General features: G+C 52.8%; 1 protein-coding gene across 1 annotated transcript in view; it reads right to left on the bottom strand.

Moving 5' to 3' along the window:
• The window catches only part of si:dkey-100n23.5 (G-protein coupled receptor 1), a 127631-nt gene that overhangs the window by 95520 nt on the left and 10212 nt on the right, over nt 1–21899 (bottom strand). Inside the window, exons 4-5 of the mRNA XM_036545441.1 lie at nt 9989–10045; nt 9613–9673 (exon numbers count right to left, since the gene is read on the bottom strand). Coding sequence (XP_036401334.1) covers nt 9613–9673; nt 9989–10045 — 118 coding nt within the window. The remainder of the gene's footprint in view (nt 1–9612; nt 9674–9988; nt 10046–21899) is intronic.

Here is a 21899-nt window from a genome sequence, read left to right on the forward strand (position 1 = left end):
TATTCTTATAGGAAAGGCCAGGGAAGGGAGATCTGTGAAGACCACAGCACTAAGCATCCTCCACACCAGCTCATTAGTATTGGATTCATTGGTATCAGATAGGATTGACTTTGATTCCTGGTAGAGGTTTTATGTTTCATAGGGCAGGGAGGTGTGTGATTGTGCGCGTGTGAGTCTGTGTGTGTATGTGTGTAAGAGAGAGAGAGAGACAGAGAAAGAGAGAGAGAGAAAGTGCGCATATGTGAGTCAGTGTGAGTGTGTGGAGTAATGTGATAGTGGTGTGTGTGAGATTGTATTTATGAGTGAGGGTACATGTGAGAGTGTGCGTGTGTTTGTATGTGAATATGTGTGGGTGGTAACCTGATGTGTGTGTCTGTATACTGAGTAATCTGGTAGTGGTGTGTGTGTGTGTGTGTGTGTGTGTGTGTGTGTGCGCGCGCGCGTGCGTGTGTTCATATAAGGAGGTAATCTGATAGCGGCACCGTTTGCTCGCTCTGTGTCAGACTCTGAAAGCTCCGGCCCCACTGGCTGCATTATGCAGTAATGGCTGATTGGTTTCAAGGATAACACTCGTGCAATCACTCAATACACAGAGGTCAGAGGAGGCGGCCATCTCCTCCGCTGCTCTCCCCTCTCCTTATGAGACTGCAGCACTTCAGCGCTCCGCTCGGGGAAACAGGAAGAGCCTGACCCTGTCCCGGGACGCTGCGGAACCGGAGGCGCATTATCACCTTGTTCCTGTAACCGTACGCTGGCCGGGAAAGAGAGGCGGTCTGGCGCGCACCGCAAGCCGCCGCATTTGGCAGGGGAGGCCAGACTCCCGACCAAACCCATCCTCAGACATTATATTAAATCGGCAGATACAGGCAGCCTAAGAAACAGAATAAGCAATGAGGGAAAAAAAGCTCGGAGAATAAAAATCACAGGCATTTTGTACGAGGGAAAGAAGAGGCACTGAGGGAGGGGAAACCAGATGCTTCATAATGCAATCCTAGCACATGACAACCGCGTGGCCCAACTGAACTCGGTTCCCCTGCGACAAAGGCAAGCTCTGAAAGCACGAGTGCACTTAGTGTCCCAGAGCACTGACCTGGGGCCAGTCTAATGGACCAACACCCCCCCCCCAGTGGAGCGGACATCAAACAGAAATAATGAGTTTGCTCTCCTCGATTAAGAGCTCTGTTAGCGCGCAGCGCGGACGGCACAGAGCGTCCCGACGGCGTCGTCGGCGCTGTTGTCGGATCTGCACGGGTGTCGCCGTTGAAAGGAAAGCAGGGGAGAACATCTGCCTTGGAAAACGGCCGCCTTTGGAGTGCGGCACAACCACCTGTCACCTCCACAGAGCCTTTTAAAAACAGTGCTTTGTTCCAGCACGCTCCTTAATAGCTTAATGAAGCCGGAGAGAGGCTTTGGGCCAAGGAGGTGATTACACACCAGTGCTCCTCCCGCGCTTCAGACATGTCAACACTCCCAAGACTCACGTTAATTTACACCCCCCACCCAAAACTCTCTCACAGGGTCATCGACTCCTTCTGGCAAAGAACAAAACTCCCACTTCTCTGACAACCCACCAGAGACACTGACCCTATCCTGTCTGTTCCAGCCCAAAACACTTAGACTGACCCGTCTCCTCTCTCCCAACTAAACCAAGACTCACACAGTGACTGTCCCTGTGGTCTCTCCACACCAAAAACTCTGATTCTGATTCTACAATCTGAGTTAACCAACACGACAGAAACAGAATCACTCATCTGCACTCTCCAAACCCAAATATTTCAGAATCATTCATCTACACTCTCCAAACCCAACACATTCACAATCACTTATCTGCTTTTTCTCAACTCAACAAAAGATCATAGTGACTCTGCTCTGCTCTCAAACATAGCAAAGACTCAACACTGACTCCCCTTCTTTCTCTTTAAAACTCAGCAGAAACTCACCACTGACTCTCCTGTCTGTAAAACCCAGCAGGGAGTCTACACTAACTCTCCTCTCTGTAAAACCCAGCAGAGACTCTACACTGACTCCCCTCCTCTCTTCCAAACCTAGCAGAGATCTGACAATGCCTTCCTCCTTTCTCTCTCTGAGCTTGACTTAAGGGACACTTGGGGTGGGGGCGGTGTTGGAGGGTGGTCAGGATGTAGTGTTTCAATCAGGGTGAAAAGAGCCTCTGTCTGAAGGCTACTCAGCTTCCACGGACAGAACAGAGCCATTGATCGAGCCTGATTGAGCTCCAGCTATTTTCAGATGTCAGTTACATCAGTGCTTTCTCTTTGTTTCTCTCTCTCTCTCTCTCTCTCTCTCTCTCACTCTCTCTCTTCCTCAAGTTCAAATTTACTGGCATGAAGTACATGATATATAATTAATGTCTCATTATATAATATGTACATATCACACATATACACGCATCACCCATGTATCCAAACTTGTACTTTCAGGTTGGAAAACATGTTTCAATCATTTTACAGTTTCTAGCAATGGAATACATATAATATTACAATATTACCATAATCAAGGTTAATTTGTGCAATATAAGAATGTAATTAACACATCAAGAATATAGATTCAAACGGTGTTATTTCTTCCTGTTTCTTTAGGTCAAAATCATCAGTAATGTATAACATGGCAATATGAAAATAATTGCTATGATCAGTTACTCTTGTGGAAAGCTACTTTAAATAATTATATGGGGAGTTTATTACAGTAATTTTTCTGCGTGCAGTGCCTGCTCTATCATGTGGCTATGAAAGAACATTCAGTCACTTTACCAGTCGGTAACATGCACCCTGACTGTCACAGGCGTTAAAGCCAGGCATCACTCAAAAATGATTGTTTTTGTTTTTTTTTTTTTAGCATTAGTCTTTACTGGTAAACCTCAGCTTTACGACGCAAGGCGAGGAGCTGAAGATTTAAAGCAAAGGAGGACAGAAGCTCATCAATAACGCGCAGAATTTGTGGGAGCTGTAAAAGCAGTCTGTCAGGGGCAGGTGCCCGCCGAGCCCTTCCGAAACCTGCCCAAACGGGAGTTTTTCCCTTGTACAGGGTGTGTCATTTATTAGCGGCTGGCACTCGTGGAGACCTGTGCCTTTTCCCCTGCGTTTCCGATAAAGGGCTGAAACGTTTATACTGGCTGCGCTGCGTGGCAGTTTGAGACACGCCCATTTGCGGCATTGACGGGTGCGAAACCAGAAGCGTGCCTGATTGATAACAATGCGCGGAGTGCGTCCTGGGCTCAGGGCGGGGGGGGGGTTGGTGGAGCAGATTTATATATGAGAAACTCCGCGGATGTTGGTAAAAAATACGGTGACATCACTCACAGGGGAAGAGGCTGTCTTTTACTGCCTGACAGGAGGGAGGGAGGGAGAGAGGGAGGGAGCAGGGGAGACGCGGGAGATGAGAGGGCTGAGATCTCTTTATCGCTCTCTCGATCTGGGCCGGGGGCTGGCGATGCGGTGCGCGGCCGAACGGGCGCGCTGTCGGAGCGCTGCGTGCCACCGTGGGGGGGTGGGGGGGTGGCAGGAAATGAAATCCATCTACTCTCAAGGACAAAGTCCAGATGCAGGGACTGCCTCTCTCTCTCCTCTCTCCCCCTCCTTCCATTTCTCTGTCTCCTCTCTCCCTCCTTCAATTTCCCTCCCTCTCTCCTCTGTCTTCCCTTTTAGTCCATTTCTCTCTTTCCCTCGCTCTGTTTCTCTCTCTTTCCGCTCCTTCCTTTCCACTATTTCTCTCTCCTCTCCATCTCTCTCCATCTACTTCTCTCTCTTTCCTCTCTCTGCTGTCGAGTGAGTGTGTGAGAGAGAGAGAAGGAAAGGGAGAGAGAGAGAGAGAGGAAGAGGGAGAGAGAGTGAGGGAGTAGGGAGAGGGAGAGAGAGTGAGGGAGAGAGAAGGAGAGGGAGAGAGAATGAGGGAGAGGGAGAGAGAGAGTGAGGGAGAGGGAGAGGGAGAGGGAGAGGGGGAGAGAGAGAGCGAGAGGGAGAGAGAGAGTGAGGGAGAGGGAGAGAGAGAGAGAGCGAGAGGGAGAGAGAGAGCGAGGGAGCGAGGAGGAGGCCCAGCCATCCATCACTGCAGCGCCGTGCTGTCAGTGCAGCCACGCTCTGCGAGCCCCGGTCCTCCCGGCTTGTCAGTCTGAGCGTGAGCTCCGCTCCCTCACACTAAGCACCCAACCTCAGCCTCACGCTGACTCCCGCGCGCCCCCGCCCTCACGGGCCGCAGAGAGGGCCGCCCTATCGCCCCACACTGACAGAGACGCGCGCGGGTCAGCCTGAATGCGCTCCTCTTGCCCCTCGCACAGCCGGGCTGGGACTGCCGGACTCCCGCCACGAAATGGAAATGCAGTGGGGCTGTCCCCACCCCGGCCCGCAACACGGGGCAGACCTGACACCCGCCTGTGCTACGTGCCTCGGCCGCCGGGACCATTAGCGCCCCCAGGCGCCCCCCCCCCAACAACACGGAGGGGGCCGTGCGCAGACAGCCCCGGCGCGCACCGTGCCGAGCCCGGCGTGATGCATTATTCAGCGGCGGCCCGGGAGGATCGCGGCTAGCCGGAGCGTGTCAAATTGACGCCGTTTACCAAACGCTCCCTGACAGCCGGCGTGCCACTTCCAGGTGGGAGAAATTTCAGCGCGTTGATGAGCAATTCCTGACAGGCGCCTGAGCTGTATCTGCCCTCCTGTAAAATCAGAATAAGTAATTTTCCATTTCCTGCCCCTCCCCCGGCGACCAGCGGAACCGGTCTGAAGCCGGCACGTAAAAACGTGTTAACACACACTGACGCAATACGTGGCAGCATACGAACATGCGTGCTGAAACTTGCAAACAGCGAAACCTCATATGTGGGAAAACTCTACGATTCAAGTCCTAGATTATTCCAATCGCAATAATATTGCACATATTACTCTTAATAATCATTTCCAAAGTCATTATCCAGCTTAACTAACTGAAGCTGATTGATTCTGAGGATTCGTGTTTGGTCTGATTTATCTAGGTTTCCATGTCTTTCCTCATTGTAGAATACTTGGCTGGGTCTTCTAAATGGTGTGAAATTGGCATTAGAAAGACAGGCGTAGTACTCGACCAACTCCTCAGGAAAAAAAAAGCCCTTTCGTGTTAGGCTTTCCTCCGAGTCTGGCAGCCGAAGGGTTAAACGGTGCGGCCGCACCGCGGTTCGGGGGAGCGACGTGCAGCCGGGCACCTCTGCGCAGATAAGCTGGGAGTCTGATAGCTATCGCTGGCATCCTTTAAGCCCCGCTCCTGCCGGAATGAGGGAGCGAGTTCCCTCCTCCCCGCCACCCACGGCCACACACGCTGCTGACACAACCCGCCTCGCAGCCCGCAGCCCGGAGCCCGGAGCCCGCAGCCCGGAGCCCGGAGCCGCTCGCTAACTTCATTAGCCTCCCCGCGACGGGAGACAGCTCTGCGCGGGCCAGCGGCTTCCTTTTTAATAACACTGACACGTAATCCCAGCTGGAGCCGCGTGGGTCCAAACACAGCTGCAAGTAAACAGTGACGGCGGCCGCCCTCATTTCAGCAGCTAAATATCGCTGTTATATAAACGGCTGAGGGGGTGGGGGGGGGGGGGGGCTGCGTCCATGGCCTTAAGCGAGACGCCCTTTCGCTGCAAACGACAGCTCTCCCGTGGTTTTTTTTTTTCTGTGCCCTCTAAAGCCTCCGGGTCTGGCCTGATACGATCTGTGGCTGCTGGATTCATTTCGCGTCAGGGCAGAGGGAGGCCGGACCAGGTCGGGGATTTTCACAACCGGCAGAGACACAACGGCGGAGCCGGCGAGTCGTGCGCGCTAGCAGAGTGTGTCCTTTTCTGCACGGTACGCAGCTGCGTAGTGAGCCCCGTTCACGGCTGTCAATCACCCGGCAGCTCCGTCTGACGTTCGCCGCGCGGTCCTGCGCAGCTGAATGCGTTCGTGCTTAGGTGTGGTGGAGGCAAACTGTGCTCGCCCCTCTACAGGGAAAGCTCTGAAAGCACCAACCCAGCAGTGCTGTCAATCCTCTGGACCAGCGCTGGCCGACGATTCGTTTCAGCTGCGACAAACAAAACTTCAACCCGGACTCTGCAGAGAGAATCGGTTATTGATATCCTGATCTAAAACAATCTCGGCCATAACTATTTGCAGTCGTTCCTGGGTCAGAGTATTGATCTGCATAAGGGAGGGAACTGTGTAATGTCTGCTTGTCTTTATCCCGTTCTCCCCTGAAAGAGAACAAAATGAAACCCCTTCTCTGATGGCGTGCGCTCTTCACATTAAACCAGGAAGACTGTTAAAACCTTATGATTCTGAATCACCTCACGGTGACTGAAATGTTTATGTAAGCTTTATTCTCTTCAGGGCAGAGGCCATAGTTTCGATGGGATTTCTGCTGTTTAATTAGAGAGATGACTGTGTCATTAAGGAACCTCACAGACTACATTACAGCAATGAGAGGTGGCGCCTTCCATCTTTAACTCACTGCTAAGGTACGAAGGAGCTGGCCATCACTCTCAGAAATCCCTGAGCGTTTGTGAGAAGGCACAATAATCTCCTCTCCACGACTTCTGCACAACATACCCATAACCTTTGGAAGTAAGCAGCCTGTGCACCCTTAACGGCAGCTCGTGGGAACACATATCACACGCAGGCTCCTCTGGCATTCAGATACAGGAGACAAGCACTGGGGCAGGCGGCAAACAAAACCTGCAGGGTCAATGGTGAACATGCAAATATTCTCATGTCAAGCAAGGGCGTAGGTTTGGTCTCAACATAGGGACACAACAGCCGAGGGCACATCGGAATTATCTAATGTGACTTCACTCCAAAGATAACGTGAACGAGTCCCTGCCGTCCATATGCAAATCTACGCCCTTGATGTCAAGTAGTTTGTTGAGAGGCTCTAAACAGAAGAAATGCCGAAGAGAATCTAAGAGAATCCGTCCGGCAGGAAAGGTACGACTTGGGTGGCTCTGATCCCTCCCGCGTCTGTCCCACGGGAGCAGTCAGGTGAGAGGAGTCAACGCGAAGGGGAACCCAGAGGGAGGAGCCACGTTCACCCTCAGCCCAATCCCCAGCCCTCCCCCCTGGCCCCCGTGTGCAGGCGAGCTAGCAACCCCATGGCGTTACGGCGGTGATGGCGTGGTGCACTGGAAGGGGAGCAGGCCCCTGGCTGAGCGCGGGGTCACACGCTGCCGCTCGATATTCTGCCAGGCACGCCTCGTGGAGCTGCTGGAAATACAGCCCAGCGCCTTTCAAGTGTCCTGATGAAAGGTAGGCGGCTCATCTGAGGATTCAGCGCCGCGCGCTTGAATCAGAATTTCAGAAGGGAAAAAAACTGCCTGACGCTAACCGGGGACAGCGGTCCGAAAGTTTCGTCTCTCCCGGCGCTTCTGACGCTACGCTCGCGGTCCCGCGGGAGCCAAATCTGAGAGCTACCCCCAGACGACATGCTTGTGTACACGCCTCTGCGTTTTTAACTCCCCACCGTCCCCCTGCTTTCAGAACAGAAAAACCAGCCTCAAACAGCCCCTTGAATCAATGGAACGAGAGGAAGCGTGAAAAGAACCACAGAGACTCGGCGATGAGAGCGGGCCCCTCGGTTGGCCCACGTTAGCGTCTCCACCTCAGCGTGGCTCTCTGCCGGTAATTTCCAGCGCCACGGAGGACGATCGATGAACGCGAACAGCGCGCCACAGCGGCAACAAAGGAGGCGCGCCCGCGGGAACCAGAAACCGAAACAAAACCGTCAGACAGACAGGCAGTCTGAGAGAGGGCTACGGGCCTTAAAGACAAGAGGGGGGTCAAAAACAAACAAACAAACAAGAAAGAAAAGAAAGAAAGAAAGGAAAAAGAAAGATAAAGCAGACAGGCATGCACAGTAGGCACACAAAATGGCAGACACTGTTATTGCTCAAATGTAAATATGACCCGCACCTGAAATGGTGAAAATGTGATTTAATTACTGTATCAGTTCCCCAAATCACTCTCTCCCACTCTCACTCAGTTTTCCTAAAACACACTGCATTTATCTTAACTTTTACAGCCTCGTGCAGATCACCACATGTTTGTGTTTAACTGGACGAACCTCCCACCTCCCCACACACGAACACCACCTCCCACTTAAAGTACGCCTGTGCTGATCAGAGTGAAAGCAAAGCTCCACCAAACAAATGAACACACACGCACACACAAACAAAAGCACACACTCAAACACACACACTCTCTAACACACACCAACACACACGCACACACAAACAAAAGCACACACTCACACACACACACTCTCTAACACACACCAACACACACACACACACACACACTCAAACACACACTAACACACACACACACACACACACACACACACTCAAACACACACACTCAAACACACACACTCTCTAACACACACACACACACACACACACACACACTCAAACACACACACTCTCTAACACACACCAACACACACACACACACACACACACACTCAAACACACACACACACACACACACACACACTCAAACACACACACTCTCTAACACACACCAACACACACACACACACACACACTCAAACACACACACACACACACACACACACACACTCTCTAACACACACCAACACACACACACACACACACACACAAACACACACAAACAAACACACACACACACACACACACACTCAAACACACACACTCTCTAACACACACCAACACACACACACACACACACACACACTCAAACACACACACACACACACACACACACACACACTCAAACACACACACTCTCTAACACACACCAACACACACACACACACACACACACTCAAACACACACACTCTCTAACACACACCAACACACACACACACACACACACAAACACACACACACCCTAACGATCACGCGCACATATGCGCACACACAGACACGCATGTACACGCACACACATGCATATCACGTTCCCGGAGGAAGGCCAGTGCAGCGTTTACACAAGGCCTGTTTATGCCGGGGTTCATAAACACCACAGGGCCGTCTGGGAGGGCTCTCCCTCTCCCACGCTCGTGCGCTAAAGTAAACCCGTACTCCGAGCCGACCTTGGGCTCTCCGTTCGTTGACCTTTTCAGGGGCGTTTCTCTGCCGGCCCTGGCACGGCATGCGCGCAGCGTGTTTGGTTTAAAAATCACCCGAGGGAGATCACAGATCAGGGTGCTGCCAGCCCGAGGCCACAAGTCTCCCATGTCCGGACCCCTCTGACTCAGACATAAAGCATGAGCGGTGCGCTCGGCCTGGCGGTAAACACGGGATAAAGCTCTGTGTCTAACGCAGAAATATTCCCCGCGGCTCCGTGACTTTCTGTCAGCTGAGCCCTGCCTCCAAATCTGGTGTCAGACAGAGGGGGGCGGCCGTGCCTGTTGGGTAAATCCGGTTTGTCCAGCACGTGATCCGTGCTGATTCAGTTATCTTAAGTGAATCACGTCCCCGTGGCTCGGCCGGCGGGCTCGGCTTCTGCAGCTGCTGGTGTGACAATGACGGGGGTGGTGGCGGCGGTTTTGCGGGGGGGGTGGGGGTGGGGGTTTAGGCATGTGGTTGTGGTTAAAGAGAACTCTCTAACGCTGCGCAAACTCACCGAAGTATGTGAGCCACCAGGCCTGGAAGTTACAGAGCCCTCCCTCCGGATGGTCCTCCCCCTGCATCCCAGACAGACAGACAGACAGACAGAGGGTGAGAGGAGGAGTATTTAATGAATGGCTGATGAGCTACAGACTGTGTCCTTTCCTTCTAATTATGTGCTGTTTGGACAGTGGAGAGAGGGACGAGCCCTAGATTAACTGAGTGGGAGTGGCGGTATTAACGGTCCCAGGCGGCTCTGCTGCACTGGGCAGCGGATGTGAAGAAAGCAGTCTGTCCCTGGGGCTTCCTGCTGCTGCGGTCAGGGCCCAGGCCAGGCAGGGGGTTGGGGGGGGGTGGGGGGATGTCAGCAGGATTTACATGGAGTGACTCACCATGACGTACGCGATGCTGTCAAAGAAGGCCGCCACGGTCAGGCTCAGGATCATCTTCTGCACACAGAGACGGAGAGAGGAGGGAGAGAAAGGGAAGAAAGGAGGAGGACCAGGGGGAGAGAGAGGGAAAGGAGGGGACATGGGGAGAGAGAGAGAGAGAGAGAGAGAGGTGAGAAGATGGGGAGAGTTAAGGAGGCACAGGCAGTCTGAGAGAGGGCTACGGGCCTTAAAGACAAGAGGGGGGTCAAAAACAAACAAACAAACAAGAAAGAAAAGAAAGAAAGAAAGGAAAAAGAAAGATAAAGCAGACAGGCATGCACAGTAGGCACACAAAATGGCAGACACTGTTATTGCTCAAATGTAAATATGACCCGCACCTGAAATGGTGAAAATGTGATTTAATTACTGTTCAGAGGGCCACAGATGTAGCGAGGAGGAGGCAGAGAGGAGAGAGGGAGAACAGGAAACAGAGGGAGAGGGGAGAGAGTTCAGCAAAAACTGACACAGGAAAGCACAACAACAAATAATGCCTACAGGGAAGAGAGCGTTTTTTTTTTATTTAATCAACATCTAAAACAGGAAACCTAATCTCAGAATGCCCACAAAGACGAGTGACCTCCTCTGCTGCTGGGTTCAGAGCCCTACCTGCCATGAGCACCAAGCAGCTGCAGGACAGCACCATTCACCACAGAAAAAGAAATTCTAGAAATAAAAATCAACCTTCCATCAACATAGCATCCACAACCGGGAATCGCACTCGCATACAAACACGCACGCAAAAGGCTGCACAAGCGTAACGCAAACACAGGGGCCCCTACAGAGAAGATAATACGCAGCGATAGATCTGTCGGCAGTAAAAGTGCACATAAAAAAGATTATGACAAAGTATGAAGTCCTCCCTGGGTCGTGGCTGCTCAGGAGAGGACACGCCGTGTTCACACGGCGATCCACGGCAACGGAGAACGCCAAAACGGGAGAGGGAGAGAGAGGGGGAAATCCAGGCCAGCGATAATCTACCAATCCTCTTTTGTGAGGAACAGCGTGGGCGTTAGTGGCAACCCAGCGTGTGCCCATCACACACCGGGAATACCGCGGCTCCTAATCTAAAGGGTGTGTTTGTCTTTAGAAGAGGCCTTGCTCTGCCAGGTGTTGTGTACACACTGCAGCGTGGTTTCTCCCCGCACTGGCCTTCAGAATTACTGCTCTTTGACTGTCACATGTAGCGCAACGAAACTTCAGTTGCAATGTAAATTTGGCTTTGGATTTGGATTTGACTGAGTGGAGGACAGAGAGAGAAAAAAAAAAAAGGCAGTCATGCCAATAACACATCTGAATTATACTGAAAAAGACAGATGAAAGGGGGCTGTGAGAGGGGATAGCAGTCAGAAATTGACAACGAGAGCATGTGAGAGAGAGAAAAAGAGAGGGGGGAGATGTACAACCCTGTAAAGACTACATGTAGGTCAGTACTGTTCTGTAAAAAAAGGAAAACCCTGCCCTCTGCTACCGCTGGAGCCTCTGGCAGAGAGCGTCTCTCAGGCGGGATCGGTGTTCCGCCACGGCTGGCCGATCGCAGTTCTCCCCGCACGCCGGTGTGGCGGGTGGGGCCGGAGAATGCGGATCGCGTACTGCACCTCACCGACGCCGAGTCCCGCGGGGGCCGCGGGCTTGGAGCCCGGCCCAAAGCAGTGGCAGGCGGGGGCGTGGCCAGGGGTGAATACTGATGCCGGGAGCCAAGGGGCGAGGGGGGGGGGGGGGGGGGATGGGGGAGGGGAACAGGACATAAAGTCAGGAGAAAACACCAAAGTGACATTTGGAAGGTGAAGCCACCGACAGCGGGGCGGGCAAAACACACTCTCCCCCCTCGGTCCACGCTGCGTTACGACCCAACGGCACATCCGGCCCCCGGAGCCCACAGCGCCTTAACAGGCGTGCCAACAAACAAGCCTGCAATAACAACCAACAAAAAACAGACACATTCGCATGCAGCCCAGCCCTTGGAATCTCAGATTGCTTCCTGTGAGCTGCGGAGCGGGCCGCCAGAGAGCCCCCCGCGACCCTGCGAGGGGGATGGCTCATCACGCGCCTGCTACCGTATGGCCTTAGCTCCTATAAAGCCGCACTGTTAAATATTAACTGCGCACTGCGTGACACCTGATAGCCGTGCCGGGGCTATGTGAAGGTAAATGTGGGGACAGGCAAGGCGGTTCTGTTCGCTCCGTCTCTCCCCGCTCGCTCTCGCTAACCCACCCGGGCTGCTTACAGGTCTGCGCTGTCAATATACAATAAATAAGAATTTAATGATTTTTCACGTGCAGTATAAAGTGAGAGAAAAAAGGAGAAAGATCCGATCCACGCTGATTAGCGATGTCTCTTGCTAATCTCGCTAATCTCGCTCGCTCTCCCGCTCCTTCTCTCTCTCTTTCTCTCTCTCTCTGTCTCTCGCTTCCTCTCCCTCCCTCCAAGACTTCTCGGAACGAAAAGCTCAGCGATCGTTCGGGAGAGGGGGAGGACGCTGACGTGCGCTTCTCCGCAGGAGATCACATCTTTTCCTCCCCACCCCAGGTTTGGGGGGGGGGGTACGGATCCAACCCCTCCCTCCTCCTCCTCCTCCTCCACCTCGCGCTCCTCCTGGCGGTGCGGGCCCCCGCGGAAGGCAGGAGAGCAGACGGGCCACTTATCCGTGCATCTGAAGATCACCGGGGATCGATCCTCTGCCACAGCTCGGAGGCAGCAAATCTTATTACAGACAATGGGGCCGGGAGTCCTTCGGCTCTTATTTATTTATTTATGGGTAGCCGGCTTCTCTTTGTTGTGTTTGTTTTCCTTAAATCAATTTTATTGGGTTTTCCCTGCCTCGCCCCCCACCCCCTGCACCCCCCCCCCCCCCCAGCCCCCCCCAGCTCCCCCCACACTCCTGCGTCTGGCAGGGCATCTCTCCTCTGTTCCTGCGGAGAACAAATGCTTCACACTGTCTGAGCATCAGCCCCGGGCTGCCGCTAAAGCCGCTAAAGCCTCCCCGCGGAGTCGGGAGCGGGAGCGGGACGGCAGCCGCCGGGATCCTGCTCGGGGCGTGTCCGCGGCCTCCTCCTCCCGCTTGCCGGGGGAGATCCGCTCCGACGAGACCGACCCTCCTGGGGCCCAGAAATAACAAAACAGCGGGGCGTAATGTTTGCGCCCCTGGAGGAGGCTACAGACAGAAGAACAGCGTGAGCTTGAAGGACTAAGGAGGTAATCGCAGGAGTGATTACAGCTGCACACAGAAACACGCTGCTCTCAGGGGCAACGGATGGGATGGGGGCTTTCTGATATATGGGGCGCAAATATCAACACCTGTACGCTGGATCCAGCCTTCTTTCCTCTGATCACTCACAAACACCAACCATTTAAGGTTGCTTCACATTTCCTTGCGTGTTTTTTTTTTTCGGCAGATGACACACCCCAACTGAAGGCCACACTTGTGCCCTTTGTAAAAATTTTGCTGCAGCGTTGAGGGAAAACATACAGATTTAAATTAATATAGCTGATTGCCCAAAAGACCAAATTAATTCAGTGGAATTGGTTGCGACAAAAACTTGCATGCGCCTGCGCCCCTGGGGAAATGAACACAAGCAGGCTTTGAATCTGAAATTTTCTACTGAGCAATATCCTCCTCAAAATTTCCACGATGTGTGTATTGAGCAAACGCTGATGACAACTATGCCATGACAACACAACACAAGTCTACACAAACAGCTAGGAAGGCAGCTTTACACTGCTCATATTTACATGGTGTCTTTTATGCAGAAAGCAGGCATTATTTTTACTTAAGTTTCTAATTCATTCTGCTTGCGATCAACAGTCTTCTGTCACCCTGACAGTTAAATATTCAGCTCCTCTCTCTTTCTCTCTCTGTCTTTCTCTCTTTCCCTCTCTCCCTCTCTCACTCGCTCCCCTCTCTCCTTCTGTCTCAATTCCACTCCCTCTCTTCCCTTCTCCCTCCCTCTCCCTCTCTCACACCCACTCCCTCTCGCTCTCGCTCTCTCTCGCTCTCTCTTGCTCTTTCCCTCCCCACCTCTCCCCCTCTCTCCCTCCCTCCCTTTCGCTACACCTCCTCTCTCCCCACATCTCAGTTGTGGCTGTCACTTAGCAACTCTCACCACAATCAGCCACAGGACAAAAGAGGCTGTGGGAGGAGGCCAACCAATCGGCTGCCTCGCTCCGCTCTCCTGCGTGCCTTTATTTCCCGTTCACCCTGTCCATTCGGGCCTTTTAAATTAACCCTGCGTGTGCATTCTTAGCTTCTGTCTGCACCCCCTCTGCTCCCCTGAGAGTGTCTTCTGAAAGGATCGCAGCTACCTACAGGGCTCCGTCCGACGGCCCCTAAATACAGCTCTTGGCTCCCCTTTTCTCCTCTCTCGCACACTGGCTGGTGGAAATGGCAGCTGTCAGTCCCGCTCGAGGCAGGAAACGACTGCAAGTGTCAGTCCTGTTTACACGCTATAGTGGGAGTGTGCCCCCAGGCCACGGCTTGTGTGTTAGCGCGTCGGGCGCCTCGCAAGAGGGCGGTTTCTGTTCCCCATGCACGCGGCTCACGCCTTCCCTCTCAGTCACATATTTGCTGTGTGTTGTGTGTGTGTGTGTGTGTGTGTGTGTGAGCAAATGCACGAGACCCGGCAGCGCCAAATGCACTCGGTTGCTGTGGCTGTCGAGCCAAAAGCACACAGCCTGAACGGGGCCAAAGTGAATTACAGTTGTTTTCCTTCTGATTCCACAAATATATCAAATGCAGATGGCCCCAGATTAGAGAAATACAGTCCTTATGAAGCATTACTGGGGATATAGCTCACAAATATATCATCCTGCTCAGGCTGATCAGGTTTACAATATTATGTAGCAGTATGTGGAAGGAAAAGAAGAACTAACAAGAAATAAGAAAATAAGAAAGGGTCCCAGAGGTCCCAACACAGATCACACAGGAAACCCTAGGGGGACACTTCCTGTGTAACACTATTTTCTCCCTCTACTGCTCCTTGTATTCTCTGATGGATCCAATCATGAACCCACTGGGAGACTACCCACTTAATTAAAAAAATACTTTGGTTTTAAATTTAATTTTGGTTTTTAGTTTAAGATTTTAGTTCAGTAATAAGCGCCTGACACGGTAATTTGTCAAAGGCTTTTTGAAAATCCAAATACATGACATCATAATCCAAATATTCACTTGCTCAAATAATACAGGAGGATTTGCTTAAGATCAAGAGACTCGAGAATATTTTCTGGGAGGACACATTGTTAAGAGTGTGCAAAAAGTGAAAAAGACTAAGGTGTTGTAGTACTGTCATTGTGCTAAAACCATAAAAAGCGAAGACGATGCTATACCAGAAAAAACAGGGTAAAAGTCAAAAGTGGTTATGCAAAAATGCATGCAATGCAATAAGATTACACTTCACTACATCACAAGACTGACATCAAGGCTATAGCACAGACAGAGGCAACAAGAGTAGTCCCACAGTTCAGGAACAACTGATGAAGATTTAAAGACTTAAAATCTGTATGATCCATCCTGGCCAATTTATTAGACCCACACTGCTTTCAAGCTTCCACTCGAAATGCTACGCTGTTTATCTCGCTGTGTAGGTGGCACCTTTATATGTGTACAGCTACGAAATACAGAACACTAAACTGTAGGCTCTTTTCTGATGATGATCGTTTACCGCATGTTGTTAATATGCCTAGCGATCCAGCACTTACTGCAGCCCTGAACAAAGGCGGACTGGCCAGCGCTCGCGTCGGCCTCTGCCGGCCTGTGTGTTCCGGGAAGCTGCTATTATCAGAGAGCTGGGCTCTGGTCGTGCGGCCTCAGTCGTCATCCCTTTCTGCCCCATCAAAGCGAGCAGGAGGGGCCGCAGCAGCACAAGGGGTGCGCACTGCAGTGCCACTCAGGGAGATAGCTGCAGCACCGGCTTCCTCACACCGCTTTCATTTAGCAGATTGTAGAGGAAACCGAGGGGGGGGGGGAAGACCGGTTTAAATCCTCAGAGGGCCTTTTCAAACAGCGGCGGGAGCTCACGGGCCCGCCTGACGGCGTGGGCTGGGACTCGGCACGCCGTGTAAGAGCAGCGCCCCAGGTACTCCCCGCGCCGTTACTCAGCGTTAACAAACTGCACGTCGTTAAACTTTAATCAGGGCACTTTTGTTGATGGCCCCTCCCAGTCTGCCCCCCCCCCCCCCCAACCCCCAAGCTCCCTGTGGACGCGTTTACAGCCTGGCTCCTACTCAATCACCAGGCTCCAGACTCCCTCCCCTGTCCTTCTCTCTGTCTCTTTCGCCTCCCCATCCTCTCTCTCTCTCCCTCTCTCCCTCTCTCCCTCTCTCTCTCTCTCTCTCTCTCTCTCTCTCTCTCTCTCTCTCTCTCTCTCTCTCTCTCTCTGCGATATGAGCTGTCACTCAGACAGAGACGAAGTGCCTGGAGCAGCGAGCCCGTCAGACCGGCGCAAGAGAGGAGCTGTCCGACAGGAAGGCAGGGGTTTAGCGCTCCCACCACACACACAGACAGGGGGTCCCCCCCCCAAAAGCCACCTGCAGAGCTCCGGAGCTATACATATACTTTTTGACTGCTACACTGCCACGACTGCTTGTTGGCACACATTCATATGCATTAGCAGTATCGAGCTCAATTCCCATCTTAACTGCTTCTGTATTCACCCTCCGAGACAATGCAATATTTAGCATCCTAAGCCACAGCAGCTACCGGTACACCTGCATACACTCACAACAAAGCCCCATTTTAAAACAAATCTCCAGTAAAAGCCGTATTCCACAAGCTGGCGCGAGAACAGCTCCGATACTGTTGCGAACACGCGCAAAACGCCGTGCTAACGCGCCAAAAAGGGCGTGAAAATCCGCATTCGATCCGACAAAAATGCAAATGCGCGCAGGGCCTGGGAGACGGCGCCGCACGCTCGGCCTGTTATTTCCCAGCAGGCCTCAGACGCCCCCGAGGGCCTCAGAGCCGTGTCCCTCCCCCGCTGCGTCTGAGGGGCGAGATCTCATTTACACGGCGAAATGCAGATTGAAAAGGCGTGGAGAGCGCAGGTTACTGTGGTGCAGTTAAAAGGGGGGGGGGGGGGGGGGGGGGGTAAAACCTCTTCAGTTCCAAAAGCACGCCTCTCTCCTCCACAGGTTGAGTCGGCCTCTCCCGAGATACTGTCCTGCTGAAACGGCATTAAATAGGCATGGAGTAAACGGAGGCTCGGCAGAGAGTAGTTTACTTATAGATTTGGAGGCGTTCTTCAGACGCCCCCGACCCCTCCTCCGCCACAGAGTGTGACCGGGATTTAAGCTCTTGGTCAGGTAAAGCCACCAGCAAAGCCAAGCGCTAAGAGCCAGGGGAGAGGTCATAGGGTCGTAGGGTCAATCCACAACACCCACGCAGACAGACCACTGCGTACTCTAAATCACCACATTTAAAACCTTGAAAACAGCAATGGATGATTCAACAGGGATGTGCCTTAATTCCACATGTACAGCATGGTCACTGAGGGTTTCCAGGAATAAGCTGAACAGCAGATCAGATGCTTATTCTGGGTAGGCGAGTTCTGCTCCCTACTTAAACATGAATGAGATCCTGAGATGCAAGTCTCCCTGGGAGAAAGGGGGAGATGTGTGTTTGTGTGTGTGTGTGTGTGTGTGTCTCCTGTGAGGGCCTGTGTGTGTGTGTGTGTGTGTGTATGTCTCTCCTGTGAGGGACTGTGTGTGTGTGTGTGTGTGTGTGTGTGTGTGTGTCCTGTGAGGGACTGTGTGTGTGTGTGTGTGTGGGTCTCTCCTGTGAGGGACTGTGTGTGTGTGTGTGTGTGTCCTGTGAGGGACTGTGTGTGTGTGTGTGTGTATGTCTCTCCTGTGAGGGACTGTGTGTGTGTATGTGTGTGTGTGTGTGTGTGTGTGTGTGTGTGTGTGTGTGTGTGTGTGTGTGTGTCCTGTGAGGGACTGTGTGTGTGTGTGTGTGTATGTCTCTCCTGTGAGGGACTGTGTGTGTGTATGTGTGTGTGTGTGTGTGTGTGTGTGTGTGTGTGTGTGTGTGTGTGTGTGTGTGTGTGTCCTGTGAGGGACTGTGTGTGTGTGTGTGTGTGTATGTCTCTCCTGTGAGGGACTGTGTGTGTGTATGTGTGTGTGCGTGCGTGCTGTGAGCAGCCTCTCAGTGACTCCCTGCTCTGCCCTGCTCTGCGGGAGCCGCAGTGGGAAGCTCTCGCTGTTATAATCTTACGGTTCAGAGCTCCCCGCATCGCCCCCTTTAATCCTCCAGCAGGCAGACTGTGCAGGCATGCGGAGCCCAGCTGCAGCCTGCGCTAACTGGGTCAGCCCTCGCTGCCCACCGTCATTATCTCCCCGAGATGGACACACACACGCACGCGCGCGCACAAACACACACACAGTCCCTCACAGGAGAGACATACACACACACACAGTCCCTCACAGGAGAGGCGCTCACACACACACACACACAGTCCCTCACAGGAGAGAGACACACACACAAACATATACATACACACACACACACACACACACACACACAGTCCCTCACAGAAGAGACATACACACACACACAGTCCCTCACAGGAGAGAGACACACACACAAACATATACATACACACACACTCACACACACAGTCCTTCACAGGAGAGGCGCTCACACACACACACACACACACACAGTCCCTCACAGGAGAGACATACACACACACACAGTCCCTCACAGGAGAGACACACACACACACACACACACACACACACACACACACACACACAGTCCCTCACAGGAGAGAGACACACACACAAACATATACATACACACGCACAGTCACACACACAGTCCTTCACAGGAGAGACACACACACACACACAGACACTCTCACAGGAAAGACACACACACACACACACACAGTCCCTCACAGGAGAGAGACACACACACAAACATATACATACACACGCACAGTCACACACACAGTCCTTCACAGGAGAGACACACACACACACACAGACACTCTCACAGGAAAGACACACACACACACACAGTCCCTCACAGGAGAGAGACACACACACAAACATATACATACACACGCACAGTCACACACACAGTCCTTCACAGGAGAGACACACACACACACACACACACACACACACACACACACACACACACACACAGACACTCTCACAGGAAAGACACATTCACAGCAGAATCATGGGTTCTCGCAGCAGAGAAGAACGCAGCATCCCTCTTTCACAAGAGTAGCGCATATACACATACAAACATATACAAATATACACACAAATGCGTACACGCATACACATACACACACATATACACACACACACAATCGCACGGGAAAGATACCAACAGACACAGAAAAGACACATACACACAGAGAGAGACACATTCCACAGAAGACACAGACATACAAACAAGAAAGCAGGAAAGAAACACACAATCTCTCACAGCAAAGATGCGCGCGCACACACCCACACAGACACACAGACACACACACACACACACACCCACGCAGACACTCTCACAGGAAAGACACATTCACAGCAGAATCGCGGGTTCTCGCAGGAGACACGAACGCAGCATCCCTCTTTTACAAGAGCAGCACACTCGCTAACAGGTCTCTGCGGCTCGGCGCGCCCCTCCACAGCTCCTCCACAGCTCCTCCACTCACACGCTCTCACGTTCATTAGCGAGCGGGGAGACGTGCAAAGAATTGGGAGGCTTCTTTTTTTTTTTTTTTTCATCTTCACCTGATGTAACAGACGCTCGGGTTTTAACGAGCAGAGCCTGGCAGCGGGGCCCGGGTCGGCGGCCTCTCTGCAGAAGGCAGAGATTAACGCGCTCCTGGGACGGCCTCCGCCAAGACGGACCACAGAGATTTCACCACAAGCCAGCGGATATCCACCGCGTACTCAAGCGTACGTTTCAGTAACAACAGTCATAATTAATCTCATTCTCAACAATTCTCATGCAGGGAGCTGAAAGCAGCTTCAGAGGCAGAAAGTGTCTAATAAAAAAAAAAAACGACACTGCCCTGTGTCCGTCTCTGGGACAGGGACAGACGGGACACGACAGCACGTGCGTTTCTTCCGCAGTTCGAGGACAACATCGCCGCGCCACGGCGCCCGAGCACCAAAATCACACCTTCCCTGAGCACCACACCAGCGTGGCAAACGGCGTCCCGCGTTCGCCGGCGAGCGGAATCCCCCCAAGGATCGCTCGCTCTCACGCGGGCGCGGGCGGAGGTGAGGTTTCATGTTGGCTCCCAACAAGCCGCCTGTCCTTTTTTTTCCAAGGCGTCCGTCTGGCTGACAGGTGATAGGTTAGAGGAAGACATTATCATGCGTTGGAAAAAAAAAAAAATCCCACGCTTCTGATATAAGGCATTTTTAATCGAAAGAGGGAAGAATGCGTATGACGTCTTCGAGAGCATACACCGATATATATATATCAGATTACCATCCCCTTTAAAGGAAAAGAAAAGCGATCATAATAATTTATAGGGGGCACAACAATGATCTTTCTATTGTTTCCACCTTTGAGAGCTGTAAAGGGAATGGCTGCGTGCTCTCACTGGGTATGTGGGCTGCAGATTCAACCACATTATTATTAGCAGATTTAACTTTGGGCCGCGCGTTTCACAGAGGAAGTGTGGGACGGGAGCCGATCTGGAGGCAGCGCGTTGCTCGCCCCGCGCAGCTGAGGGGAGCGCATTTAATCGCCGACGCCTGTGAAAAGCACGCCGCGCTGGCAGGCCGTGGAGGGCCAGACGCCAGAGAGGGCTCTTGAATTACGATGAGGCCGAGCGGCGTCTCGGCGCTCTCTCTCCGAGCGAGAGCGGGCAGCTGGCGGGCCTCCCTGCAATTACCGACGCATAAAAGCCCCCGGCTCCCTTCACGGCCCCGCGGCTTGGCCGGGGGGGGGGGGGGGTGCCGCCTGATCTGGGATCAGCCGAGGAAGAGGACGATGCAGAGGCTTTAACAGCCGTCTCCTGAGCCTGTCTCCTTCCTGCCTCCCGCCCGTTTCCCGCGTGCCGCATTCCTGTCTCCTGCTTGTCTCCTTTCTGTCTCCAGCCTGTTCCCTTCCTGTCCTCTACTTGCCTCTTGCCTGTCTTCTGCTTGTTTGCTTCTGTCTGTCCCTTATTCTCCTGACTGTCCCCTTCCTGTCCCCTGCTTGTCTCCTTCCTGTCTTCTGCTGGTCTCTCTCCTGTCTACTGTCTGTCTACTATCTGTCTCCTCCCCCTCTCCTGATTGTCCCCTTCCTGTCTCCCTCCTGTCTCCCTCCTGTCTCCCTCCTGTCTCCTGCCCGTCTTCCTCTTTCTGCCCATCCTCCTCCCATCCCCTCCCTGTTGCCTCCTCTTGCTGCCTCTCTCCCTCCTGTCCCACTGCTGGCAAACCACGGTAATGTGCCTGGCGGTGCCACGGTCACACAGCCAGCCTCCGGCAGGTCAGCGCTAATTGAATTACCCACTTCTGTCAAAGCAATCAGCCCTTGGACGGCGCACAGATGGAAGGCTGTAGATAATCATTACTCAACACCTCCGGCGCACGGCGCGGCGAGCGAGCAAGAGAGAGAGAAAGAGAGAGGGAGAGAGAGACAGCCCGGCCGGAATTGATTAGGGGGTTTGATTCACGGCGGATCGTCCGCCGAGGCCGGATCGCGGGCTGATAAATGGCACGGACTGGGAGGGGTCAGGCACATCAAAACAGCACATTATCAAAGCTTTATGAAGCGATCGATACCCACGCGGGGCCCTTCCTAACCGCCCAATTAGAAACGCTTCCTGGCCACAGCATTAACCGAATGTATGCAGAGCTGTGGATGGGGGCGAGGTTTATGAAAGCGAGGGAAAAAAACAGGCTCAGAAAGAGAAGAGGACACCCT

Source organism: Megalops cyprinoides, chromosome 14 (assembly GCF_013368585.1).
Source record: "Megalops cyprinoides isolate fMegCyp1 chromosome 14, fMegCyp1.pri, whole genome shotgun sequence".
NCBI lineage: Eukaryota > Metazoa > Chordata > Actinopteri > Elopiformes > Megalopidae > Megalops > Megalops cyprinoides.